The sequence below is a fragment of the Onychostoma macrolepis genome, chromosome 17, assembly GCF_012432095.1.
Source record: "Onychostoma macrolepis isolate SWU-2019 chromosome 17, ASM1243209v1, whole genome shotgun sequence".
Lineage (NCBI taxonomy): Eukaryota > Metazoa > Chordata > Actinopteri > Cypriniformes > Cyprinidae > Onychostoma > Onychostoma macrolepis.
The window spans coordinates 4854598-4867289 of record NC_081171.1 but is presented as its reverse complement, the minus strand read 5'-3'; the positions used below and the strand labels follow the sequence as shown (position 1 = coordinate 4867289).

The 12692-nt window shown below is 40.3% G+C and overlaps 1 protein-coding gene across 1 annotated transcript; it reads right to left on the bottom strand.

The window, feature by feature from the left end:
- Positions 1–2086: 2086 nt before the first annotated feature.
- Positions 2087–12620, bottom strand: psmc1a (proteasome 26S subunit, ATPase 1a). Its single transcript, XM_058749749.1, has 11 exons — positions 12477–12620; positions 11769–11822; positions 11515–11611; positions 11285–11409; positions 10914–11099; positions 9643–9771; positions 9211–9307; positions 8925–9114; positions 7515–7666; positions 7145–7299; positions 2087–2329 (listed from the first exon to the last, which is right to left on the bottom strand). Exons 1-11 carry the CDS (start codon positions 12477–12479, stop codon positions 2195–2197), a joined length of 1323 nt encoding a protein of 440 aa, XP_058605732.1. The 5' UTR covers positions 12480–12620; the 3' UTR covers positions 2087–2194.
- Positions 12621–12692: the final 72 nt, after the last annotated feature.

Genomic DNA, 12692 nt, shown 5'->3' with positions numbered 1-12692 from the left:
TGTTTTTCCCCGTTTTCATCTCTTCATCTTCTGTATTTGTGTCCGGTCCTTCTCACATCCTCATGTTTTATTTTCTTTTTTAAATTATGTGATAGTTCTGCTACACTATGGTATATTTGATATATAAGGTGGAGACCAAACTTGGTGATATTGAAAACCTAAGTGTTTTGAATGTCCAACTATGAAACTATTATAAAACTTCGAAACAAAACAAAACGTGTGATTTCCTACATACTAACTACACATGCTTATATGAGAAATGCTCATTGCAGCTGTTTGTTTTATGTAAGGATGTTGCAATAGCAAATTCATTGTCTATCCTTGTCTATTTGCTATTTAAATTATAACTTTTTAGACTACACATTAACCCTGAAAGGTTATTTTGAAAAACCAAAGCATACAAGTCAAACTACAAGCTGCTAGAATGTCATGGAGAGTTGTTTAGCAACACAGAACCTGCTAAAACAATGCACGCATGCTTCATTAACTAGTGTACACTTCGTACAGGGTTTCTGCCACATTTGACCTGTTAAATTCTATTACTTCTCCAGTCAATGTGGGGGGGGGTTTATAGCGGGGACAGATTTCAGTTTATATCTCAAAATGTAATGTTTGTTCCAAAACTGTTTCTTTCTTGTGCTGAACACAAAAGTTATTTTTGAAGAATGTGGGTAACCAAACAGTTGCTGGTCCCCATTGACTTCCTTGGTATGGAGAAAAAAAATAATACTAATAAAAATGGGAACCGGCAACTGTTTGATTATAAACATTCTTCAAAGTATCTTCTTTTGTGTTACACAAACTTTTCAGGCTTCTCAGTTTTCATTTTTGAGAGAACTATGCCTTTAAGAGAAATAGGTAATTATGTTGTAGTCTTCAACAGATCAATTAATACGCCATAAATATACAAATGCGAACATTAATCCAGGTTTTAATGATTTACAGTGTGAAGTCTCAAAACCTGACAACTATTTATTATTATTATTACTAACCCAGGGGAAATTATAAAGTGTAAAACAGGATAACCCTGTGTACATTTCAGCTGTGGCTGTAATGAAACCTGCCTTACGACAGATTTTTTCAGACATAATGAAGACAACAGGTTAAGTAAAAAATATAATGAATATGTAGTCTATTGTATATATTTAATAAACTGCTTCTCTGTTGTTATTTTCTTCTTCTAGCTAACTAACGAGCTATGAACATTGCATTGCTTTCCTGAGGTAAATGTAAAGTTGTGTGACATAATTGATTAGAAGCTGTTTTATTGGCGTCTTTCCACAGTTAAATCAGACATGATACATTTCATAAAGTTGTACTGTTTTTTTCAACATACTTCTGATGTTCAGTCATATTCATTTCAAGGTATAACTAGTAATAAAGAGGAAGAGATTATCGGTTGACTGCCGTTTGAATCTCACGCCATATTTAATAGCGTCAAAATTACATTTGTTGTTTAAATTTCATTATAAAACTGACCATATTTGAAAGCCTCGACTTTGTTTCTTATAAAAAGTAAAAAAGCGACAAGCTCACTACAGTTATTGGATGCCAGGCGTGCTATGTTTAGTAAACCCTTACAGAAAAACCATGTATTTTACATGTGCAGAAACGTGATCACAGGTGGGAAGCGTGAAATTCATGTGGTTTTTCTGTAAAGGAAGTTTTGTTTACACATCAACTGAAAAAAAGGCACAGACTAAAAGGTCATATATCATGAAAATGAAAGTATATTAAAAACTAAAAATCTATTATTATCAGCCCTGCATCTCACAGCTGACATGCTTACCTTTTGTAATTTGTATGTTGTGTGTATGAAACAGACACTAATGACTCCATCAAAACGTGCCATAGGAAAAGCGCTAATTAAACGTGAAGGTTACAGCCAATCATTTTGACTTTCCAAAACTATTTAAGCCCAAACTGAAAATCAATTTTCGGCCTCTGTAATTATTCTGTAATAATTTAAGTTCATCAGTAGAAAATAGGTCTGAAACGTTCCACAAAATAGTAATCCAAACCCAAACCAATGACAGGTAGATCTCAGGCTTTAATCGTCAGATAATTCAAGAAAGGCTCAGAGAAACTCAGTGAACTGAAATATTTAATTGGCATTGAGCACAAATGAACAACAGAGGGTTATGTCAGGAGTTAATATATAACAAAAAAAGGTGAAAGACTGTATAATGACATGTTAAAGGTAGAGCCCCTCCGGTGTTCCCTCCTGCTTCTTGTACAGGACGTTCTCTTTGGACTTTTTGAAATCTTCATTAGTAACTTTCATTCTCCGTTCCCTGAGAGCCATTAGCCCTGCCTCTGTGCAAATGGCCTGGAGGAAAAACACACAAAATCAATATTAAATTCAACAAAGTGCATATTTGTTCAATAATTCATGGCCTTTGTTCATGTTGTAATTAATATTTGAGGTACTGAAGGTATATTCCAGCCAAAAATGAAAATTCTTCCATTGTTTATTCACTTTAATGTTGCTCTAAACCTGCATGACTTTTTTCGGTGCAATATACAAGAAGACATTTTGAAGAATGTTGGTAACCAAACAGCTTTGGTTCCCATTGACTTCTATTGTAGGGACAAAAAAAAAATACAATGGGCGTTAATGGGAACGTTAGGTTACTAATGTAACCCTGGTTCTCTGATAACATGAAGTGAGGTATCTCACTATGGGAACGCCAATTATGGCAGACAAATCGCTACTGCGATCAGGGAGTCCCGCCTCCCTGTATATAAACCGCAGCTACCTGCCGTTTCGTCATTCTCCGCATATCTCTCCTCCGTGCTGTAAGGCAAGGAGGGCAATGTTTGTGAGATACCTCACTTTATTTTATCAGAGAACTGGGGTTACGTTAACGTTCTCTTTCTAACATTCGTTCGGTATCTCACTATGGGATATACATCACTCCCGAATTGCCGATATGCTGACGAAGCAGACTGAAGAAGAGTGGGTAATAATCTGATTGTAACCCCCGATGGAGGTGAAACAGAATGAAATGAGGAATTCACCCCTTAATAAACTGCATTATACACCCTGACTACTCACCCCCAGGACTGAGTGGGCCAGAGAGGGTTCTGTCACATCCAGTCTATAGAACCGAGCAAATGTGTGCGGAGAAGACCAGCTGGCTGCCGCATAGATTTCTTGAATAGAAATGCCTCTAAACAGAGCCCAGGATGTAGCCATACCTCTAGTTGAGTGTGCTCGTAATCCTTTTTGGGGCTCTATATTCATATTACTGTAACATAACTCGATATCCTCCACCACCCAGTGTGAAAGGCGTTGACGGGAGATAGGCTTTCCTTTGTAAGAGTCAGTCCACGAGACAAATAGCTGATTGCTCTTACGAAACGTGCGGGTTCTCTGAACATACGTATACAGAGCACGAACCGGACATAAACTGTGTAACCTCTCCTCCTCTGGGAATGAAAAAGGTGGTGGATGAAAAGCTAGCAGGTCCACTGATTGAACTGCACCAGCGTGATCAAACCCTTTAGGCACAAACGCCAGGTTAGTTACCATTCGACCCCCTGGAGCGCTCGATCAGGCTCAGCGGAGGGAACGCGTACAGTAACCCATCTGGCCACTCGTGGGCTAGAGCATCCACACCCAACGGTGCATCGTCGCCTGCCAGAGAGAACAACAGGGGACATTGCATGTCTTCGCGCGATGCGAAGAGATCTACAGCGGCCCAGCCGAATCTCTGCCACACCATGCAGATCACTTGAGGGTGGAGTCTCCACTCCCTGTACAGAGGATTCCCTCTGGACAGTAAATCCGCTCCTCTGTTCATTATTCCTGGAACATGTGTCGCTCCACATAATTAGTTATTTCGCTATCACCGTTGTATTGTCCGTCCTGACCAATACATGATGATTCTTGAGAAAATGCACAAAATGTCTCAGAGCTAGTAACACTGTTAGTAGTTCTTGAAAATGTATGTGCTTCTCTCTCAGTGCAGGAGACCTAACTCCTCTCACTGTTCTATCCTCGAACACTGCCCCCCAGCCCGTGAGAGATGCATCTGTCGTCACCACTTTCCTTAACATAACAGGACCCAGAGGGCATCCTGTCCTGAGAAAAGACGGGGCTCTCCAATGACTGAGAGCGCTCGTGCATTCTGGTAAGACGCGCACTCTGCTGCTGAGACGGCTCTTGGGGCGAATGCCCTGTGACGCTGTCCAGTTCTGAAAATCCCTCATTCGCAGCAGTCCCAGGGGAACCACTGACACTGTTGAGGCCATCAGACCCAGTAGCCGGAAACACATTCTGAAAGAGACTGATCTCCCTTGTTGAAAAAGGGAGAGGCAGCTGTGAAATGTCTTGAAGGGATCCTCTGATAGGAAAGCTCGAAACAGTACAGAATTCAACCTGAGACCCAAGCAGACTATCTCCTGTGCTGGAGTTAGACAACTCTTCGTCTGGTTTATCTTGAAACCTAATCTCTCCAGGTGCGTCACTAGCGTGTTCGTATCGCTCTCTGCTTGCCTCGAGGATGGCGCGCAGATGAGCAGGTCGTCCAAATATGATGAAACTCTGATCCCTCCATTCCTTAACGGCGTCAGAGCTGCTTCCACACATTTGCTGAAAACCCTGGGGGCCAAAGCGAGGCCAAAGGGGATTTTCGTATACTCGTATGCTGTGCCCTGATAAGCAAACCTCAGATATTTCATGTGAGCAGGAAAAATATCTATGTGAAAATATGCGTCCTGGAGGTCCACTGAGGTGAACCAATCTCCCTGACGAATACTCTGACACAACGTTCTGAGGGACAGCATTTTAATTTGTATTTTCTGAGGTGTTTGTTGAGGACCCGTAAATCAAAAATGGGACGGAGACCTCCCCCTCTTTTGGGAATCACAAAGTACCGGGAGTAAAAACCTATGTGGCTTTCTCTCGTTGGAATCACTCTTATCATTCCTTTTCTCATTAAAGAGGATATCTCTTCCTCTAAAACCTGAGCTGCTTCCCCCTGGGCCACTGACATTAAGACTCTGTTGAGCATAGGAGGTTTTACAGCGAATTGAAGTCTGTATCCCCTCTCTGTCGTGATTAAAACCCAGGGATGAACTGCGCATGCGCGCCAGTTCGCTGCCTGAGCTGCGAGTGGGCCCTTCTCGTCTTCACTCACTAGTGGTGTTGTAGCACATTCTAGTGGCGAAGGAGGGGAATGCCGCTCCAGTGAAGGAGTAAGATTAGTCTTTGTTTGTGATTGTTTTAATTTTTTGTGATCTTTCTTTCTTTTTATTCCACTCTGCGCCCTCAGCCCTTGGCCTGGATGCGTCAGAGAAAACTTTATTTGTGACGGGATGCTTAAGAACTTCCACTTGTCCTTCCACCCTCGGAACAAAGCTCGTAGGTGGAGGGGGAGACAATTCTTTGGGGGGCACCAGAAGAACATGTGCCAGTTCCCCGCACACCCTGGACTTTGAACTGACCACGTAAGCCCATTTCACCTTTGAATTCCTTCTCCTTTTGCCCGCGGGAGGGAGAATGGAATTGTTCTGAAGGGATGGGACAGAGAAACACTGAGTGCTGTCTCCAAACCCTTCCTGATGCCCAGCCGACGTCTCAGGTTGACCGCCTCTTTTTGTTTCCCTGAGGAGCTACCGACCGGTGTTTCGCCGCTGCGGCTGTGAAAGACTGTTTTGGTTTCACGAAACCGGGCTTTGACTGAGGACCCACGTTTCCCGGCTGTTGTGGTGGAGCCGGACGGGAAGGTTGATAATCGGAATGTCCCCCTCTCCCTGAAGGTCTGAAGTTCGGTCGGCTCGGGTGATAAGGCTGAGCTGCCGGCTTTCTGGGGAGACAGACCTCGAATGCTTCTCTCTCCTTTTTACGCAGGTCACATTGCTGACGCATGGCTGTTACCGTCGCACCGAACATGGCCTTTGGATCAATAGGGGCATCCAAAAACTCTACCTTCTCTTTGCCAGAGAGGCCTGACAAACCCAGCCATAGCGATCTCTCTCCCACAACCACTAAGCCCATACTCCGACCGCAGCTTTGAACTGCTCCGCGGGACGTGCGCAGGTTTAAATCTGCAATTACACATATCTCCTCCAAGAGCGCTGGGTTGGGAGATCCGGAGTCCAGCTGACGCCCCATCTCCTCTAGTAACTCTGCTTGATAGGCAGTAAGGAGGGACGTCACGTTCAAAGCACGAACGGCCAGAGCAGATGATTTATAGATCTTTTAAAAAACAGAGGCGGCGAAGCGCTCTGTTTTCCCTGGCAACGAGGCTCCAGTTGAAGACAGCGCTGCCCTGCGGCCTGGGTGCAAGTGATTAGCCACAGATGATTCGACAGGGGGAGGCTCCGACATCCCCAAATCCTCCATAACCTGAACATCCAGCCTCGAGAAGCCCTTGACAGGCACACGGTGGGAAAAAGGCTTGTCGTCATCTTCCTCTCCCGCTAACGGATCCTCAAACAACGGGGGAAGGACGGGTGACACCCTCTCCATCATCTCTCCCCACGAGCTGCTGGCCTGTGGACAATCCATCGGTTCCTCTCTGGGTTGAGCAGAGAGGCATGGGTCCGACTTACCAGCTACTGCCATGCGGAGTCTCCGCTCTCGGGTTTTAACCGAGAACTTCGAGCAGTGAGGACAGCCCTAGGGGTTGGACAGACCTGCCTAAGTGTGTTTAGCGCCCAAACAGGAGATGCAGAGGCCGTGTGAATCCTTTGCAGAAATCCACATTCCACAAGCACACGGATGGGGAGAATGACCTTTTCCTCCAGGGCTCTCCAGCTCTTTCGCAGTGGCCATGGGGCCTGCACTCTCTTCGTACGGTAAGCCCACCACAACGTGATAACTAGTACGGAGCTGTGCTGCAATAGAGCGCTTTCCTTTTCCTTCTTTTTGGTGCCTGAGGCGTTCCCATAGTGAGATACCGAACGAATGTTAGAAAGAGAACTAAAACTGTTTGTTTTAATCATACAGGTTTGAACAACATTAGGTGAATAAATAATGTCAGAATGTTCATTGTTGTCCATTAAACCTAATTGTAAATTAGTCAGACAAGGTCAAATGAACCATATCATCTTGTTCTGCAAGACACTGTTTTCCTGTGTAATCAAATTGCATAAGATCATGCATTTATTTAATTAAATGGCCCTTTGATGCTACCTTGATGTCAGCACCGGAGAGGTCGTCTTTAGCCAGGATGAGGTCGTCCAAAGTCACGTCATCTGCTACCGTCATCCTGCTGGTGTGGATCTGAAAGATTCTGCGTTTGGTCTTCTCATCCGGCAGTGGGAACTCAATCTTACGATCGATTCTACCTGTGGAATCACAAAAAGGAAACACCTCATTTTAGTCTACAAAGTAATGCGCTTCATCCTTTTTCAAATGAAATTATGTGCACTTTAAAACAAAGGAAACTCTCACACTAATGTTTGCGACATCAGATGTTTGTGTCTGGCCAATGAGTCCACTTTGATTCAATTAGCATTTGAAACCCACACCAGAAATAAACATGGTAAGCTGACTAATTCACCTGGTCTAATGAGAGCTGGGTCAAGTGTCTCTATCCTATTAGTAGCCATGATAACTTTAACGTCTCCACGGGAGTCAAATCCATCCAACTGGTTTAACAGCTCCAGCATTGTTCTTTGGATCTCACGCTCTCCTCCTGAATTAGAGTCATACCTGCAGCGAAACAACATCCAAATGTCAGTGTTTATCACTGTTTATAAGAAAATAAATCTGTACCACAGATAATTTTTTTTTTATAGTGGAATTATATTCATATAACTAGTATAATTTATATAGCATAGCATACATTTTGTCAGTGTTAGTCTAAAAATCTAACAACAGCTTTGTTTTTGTTTTTTGTGAATTATGAGTGAATATTGGGTAAATAAGTGGATGTAATGTGTAAATAAAAAAAAAAGCACAGGTATTGTGTAAATAATACATTGAAAATGTGAAAAAAAAAAAATTGCACACATTTAAACACTTAAAGTATTTTATTTAGTTTGTTATATAACTATACACATATACACCGATCAGGCATAACATCATGACCACCTCCCTAATATTGTGCTGGTTCCTCTTTTGGTGCCAAAACAGCCCTGACCTGTTGAGGCATGGACTCCACTAGACCCCTGAAGGTGTGCTGTGGTATCTGACCACACAGGCCAGCCTTCACTCCCCACATGCATCAATGAGACTTGGCTGCCCATGACGTCGCCGGTTCACATCTGTTCCTTTCTTGGACCACTTTTTTGACAGATACTGACCACTGCAGACCGGGAACACAAGTTTTAGAGATGCCCTGACCATCTTCTAGCCATCACAATTTGGCCCTTGTCAAACTCGCTCAAACTCAAACTCGCTTGCCCATTTTTCCTGCTTTTAACACATCTACTTTGAAAACAAAATGTTCACTTGCTGCCTAATATATCCCACCCACTAACAGGTGCCGTGATGAAGAGATAATCAGTCTTATTCACTTCACCTGTCAGTGGTCAAAATGTAATGCCTGATTGGTGTACTTTTATTCATATGCATATATATATATATATATATATATATATATATATATTACTTTTATTCAGCAAGGATGTATTAAATTGATCAAAAGTGACAGTAAAGACATTTATATATAAAATGTAAATGTATTCAGTATAGATATTCCATAAAAGACTTCAACATTGATAATTACTGTATAGGAAAAGTTTCTTGAGCAGCAAATCAGCATATTAGAATGATTTCTGAAGGCTCATGTGACACTGAAGACTGGAGTAATGATGCTGAAAATTCAGCTTTGCATCACAGGATTAATTACATTTCAAAATATATTAAAATAGAAAACAGTGACTAAACACTATAATAATATTTCTGTCTTTACTGTATTTTTGATTAAACAAATGCATCCTTGGTGAGCAAAACCCTTCATGCTCACCTCTTTGTGCCGATAGCGTCAATCTCATCTATGAAGACAATGGACGGAGCATGTTCCTCAGCCACTCTGAAGAGCTCTCGCACCAGTTTGGGACCATCACCCAGGTATTTCTGAATAAGCTCTGAGCCCACCACCCTCAGGAAGGTGGCAGACGTCTGGTTCGCCACCGCCTTTGCCAGAAGAGTCTTGCCTGCACATCAGCAATACAGAACATCAACACAAACCATGTGCTAAGAGAATGACAAAATACAGATGCAAATTGGTTTTTAAGACTCCTCAGACTGACCTGTTCCCGGTGCACCGTACAGAATGACCCCTTTAGGTGGCTTTATTCCCATTTCTTCATAATACTCTGGATGTGTGAGGGGAAGCTCCACAGACTCCTAAAAGAAGAACATGCCGTAGAATTCATTTTTATTTCATGCAATGTCCTGATTAATGTTCTCGTGCAGGATTTCATCAGTGTATGTTATTCTAAAGAAGAAAAAAAACACATTTCATCAAAATGTATAAACTGTATCTGACATAATCAAGGAGAAGTAGACAGCCAAAAACTGCCAATAAGAAAATAATATTTAAATAAATATAAATGAATATATTTATTTTTATTAATACAATGTATTTATAAACTAATCAAAATACTTTTTTGCAGTTTTTCGCCACTTTGTAATTACATTCATTTTATGGTGACTAATCTAATTTTATGGTGACTAATTACCTTGATCTCTTGAATCTGGCTGTCCAAACCTCCGATGTCTGCGTATGTCTCTTGTGGGGCTTTCTCTACTTTCATTACAGTCACCAGAGGGTCTGTGTCATCCATCAGCACCCCGATTACTGCATGAACCTGCAAACATTTACAATAAATTAATAACAAAAAAAATTATTTATAGAATTCATATTTAATACATACAGGGTTCCCACACCTTGGTTAACTTCAAATTCAAGGACCTTTCAAGGACTTTCCAGGTCCAATACCTTCAAATTCAAGGACTTAATGTGGGGACACATTTCAAGTGAGAGCAAAGGTTACATCGCGTCACCTTGTAAGATACATTGTTAACAGTTTTCATATGTCAAACACAACTATGCAAAAGAGCAATTTTTATTTTTTTTTGCATTTATTTTTGGGCATATGACAGAAATCTGATATTTGTCGTATTTCTGTTTTGCATAAAATTGAATAATATTTGGTACATACTATACTGTATTCTAAAATGATCTGATATTAACTTTTGCATGGATTTTATTGAAAAGAGCTTAGGCTCATGTAACCAGAAGTTTTAAGATATATGAATATGCTTTTAAGTTTTTCTTGCCTCATGGCTTTACATTATCTTAACAAGCAAAGCAATTCAACATTACATCCTTTGGATCTCTGGCAAACCATTCTTTGTAATCTTCTTTTGTGAGCCAAATATCTTGAAACTTGCATTTTCCAGGCATCACGTTTCAGCCTATTTTTGCAATGTTTCACAGTGTGTCTGTGAAACGTTGAGGCACCATCTTAGTGGTTTCGTGTGTGAACGTCATGGCAAAGAACAACACAAAGTACCTCACATAGTTAACACTTAACGTAACGCATAAATGTGCAACGTAAATCAAGCAAGCTAGTATGCATAGACCACAAAGTGTTGGCGAAATAGCACATTAGCGGACTGGAGGGAATAATATGGAATTTTCAAGGACCTGTATCTATGTTTGTTTATTTTCAAAAACTTTCCAGGGCCTTGAAAATTTTTAATCAGATTCACAAACTTTCAAGGATTTCAAGGACCCGTGGGAACCCTGTACATATTATAACACATAAATTAATAAAATAATAATTTAATAACATGTTACTATTGACAACTCTTACAAAAACATTCAAAATTCAAGAATAAAATTGACATCTGTATTCAAATAAAGTCAAGTAAGTGAGTCAATATTCATGTTTATTTATCTTCCAGTTTTATAAGGTCTGTTAAGTTATTTACGAGGCTTACTAACCTTGTGGTTCAGTAACACCGAGCAGCCGGGCTCTAGAAGGTCTTTATCTACAAATGACAGAATACTGACATAATGTTCAGAGCCCACTGATGTCGACACAATGGCGTGATTATCATCAATGATCTCCTCCAGAGTTCCCACAGACATGGGTGTCCCTCTGAGATCATCCACTTTAGATCTCTCCTCCTGTAAACAAAACATGATGATAAGGGCTGGGCTTGATTTTATCGAGATTTGTGTTTCTAGATTTACTATCTTTTGTTAAATATTTTTAATCTGTAATGCCTCTTCAGGCCAAATTATGGTTCTTCTGATTCAAAATAAAAACGTATTTTACATAATATAAAATTATGATACAATAATGTGCTCACCTCTTGTTTCTCCTCCAGGGGTTTCATCTGCTCCTGGTTCCTGATGAACTCCTCCTCCATCAGCAGGTAGTCTTTAATTCTCTCTTGTTTGAGGAGTTTCAGTCTGCACTGTGTGTGTGGAGTGACTGAGGAAGAAAGCGACAATGACCGCTCATGATTTTATGGATCACTACTATCTATGTAACATCCTCTCGAAAGGTTTGGTTAAGGTATAATGATGTTTATTTTACCCAGAGGGAGTTTGCTAGCAGCATCTGGTCCCTTCACTCTCTTCTTCTTTTTACCAACTCTTGTGGGAATGGGAGGCTCATACTTCTTTTTCTTATCCTGAAATTCAATGCACAGAAATTAATAATCAGCCAGAAATTTGTCAATTTTAACTGCTAAATTTCTCTAAGATCAATCACTTAAGAGATTCGTACGTTTTTTTGTAATATTAGTTAATAGTACTGAGGTTTTGTGTGTGCGTGTAAAAAATACTCACCTTGTCATCTTTCTTCCCTCCACCAGGTCCTTGTCCTCCACTCTGACTTTGACCCTGTAAAAATCAAATATTTATTTAACCTGATGTTTTGATCATGTCTATCACCTACACTGACTTATGAACTGATTATATTTAGTAATTTGCTTTATGTTTCATGAATTCATGACACATTAATTCAACATATGTATCTATATAAATATATAGAGAGAAATAGACAGATAGACAGATAGATAGATAGATAGATAGATAGATAGATAGATAGATAGATAACACATAGTACAAAAGGGTTAACTTACATTCAATAAGGTTATAATATTTGAAAAATGTTTAAAAATAATTCAAATCTTATTTGTTTACATAAACACACGACCGTGATAATGCATGTATTTGACAATTTGACACATCCACTTATCTAATTTTTCTTTAATACCAGTACCAATGTTTACTAATAGACGAATATAATAAGAATAACGTGTTGACATTATGAATCGTACATTTATTCTCTTTTTATCTATAATACCTTGATTATACACAAACACAACAAGCTAACTTTCCTGCTTTACTGTCTAACAAACACTCCAATAGAGACAAATGTCTAACAGTTCTAAATATGCATAATTCATTTCTAAACCACAAATTCATATGCATATATTAAATATATAAAACAAACTATTTAAAAAAGAAAAGATGTGAAATATGCTTGCTCACCATTGTCGTCTGATGTCTGTTTCTTCTTCTGCAGCTCAAGCCAAGTGTGTCGCCTCCGCCACCTTCTGGAGAGGAGGGCACATTGACTGACGTCCTCAGTACTTCTTCATAATAACCTTGCCCACGCAAATTGGTTAATATTGTTTGTAATTATTGAGCAAGTTGGTTATTAATTAGCTGCTTTTATTTTTAATGATTTGACCCCACAAGTGGGAC

What these genes read in the sequence shown, in the direction of transcription:
- psmc1a (XM_058749749.1), bottom strand. An exon ending in TGCTAGCAAACTCCCTCTGG is followed by an intron (nt 11,410 to 11,514) that starts GTAAAATAAACA and finishes TTTCTTCCTCAG; the next exon opens with TCACTCCACACACACAGTGC. An exon ending in CGGTGTTACTGAACCACAAG is followed by an intron (nt 9,772 to 10,913) that starts GTTAGTAAGCCT and finishes AAATGTTTGCAG; the next exon opens with GTTCATGCAGTAATCGGGGT.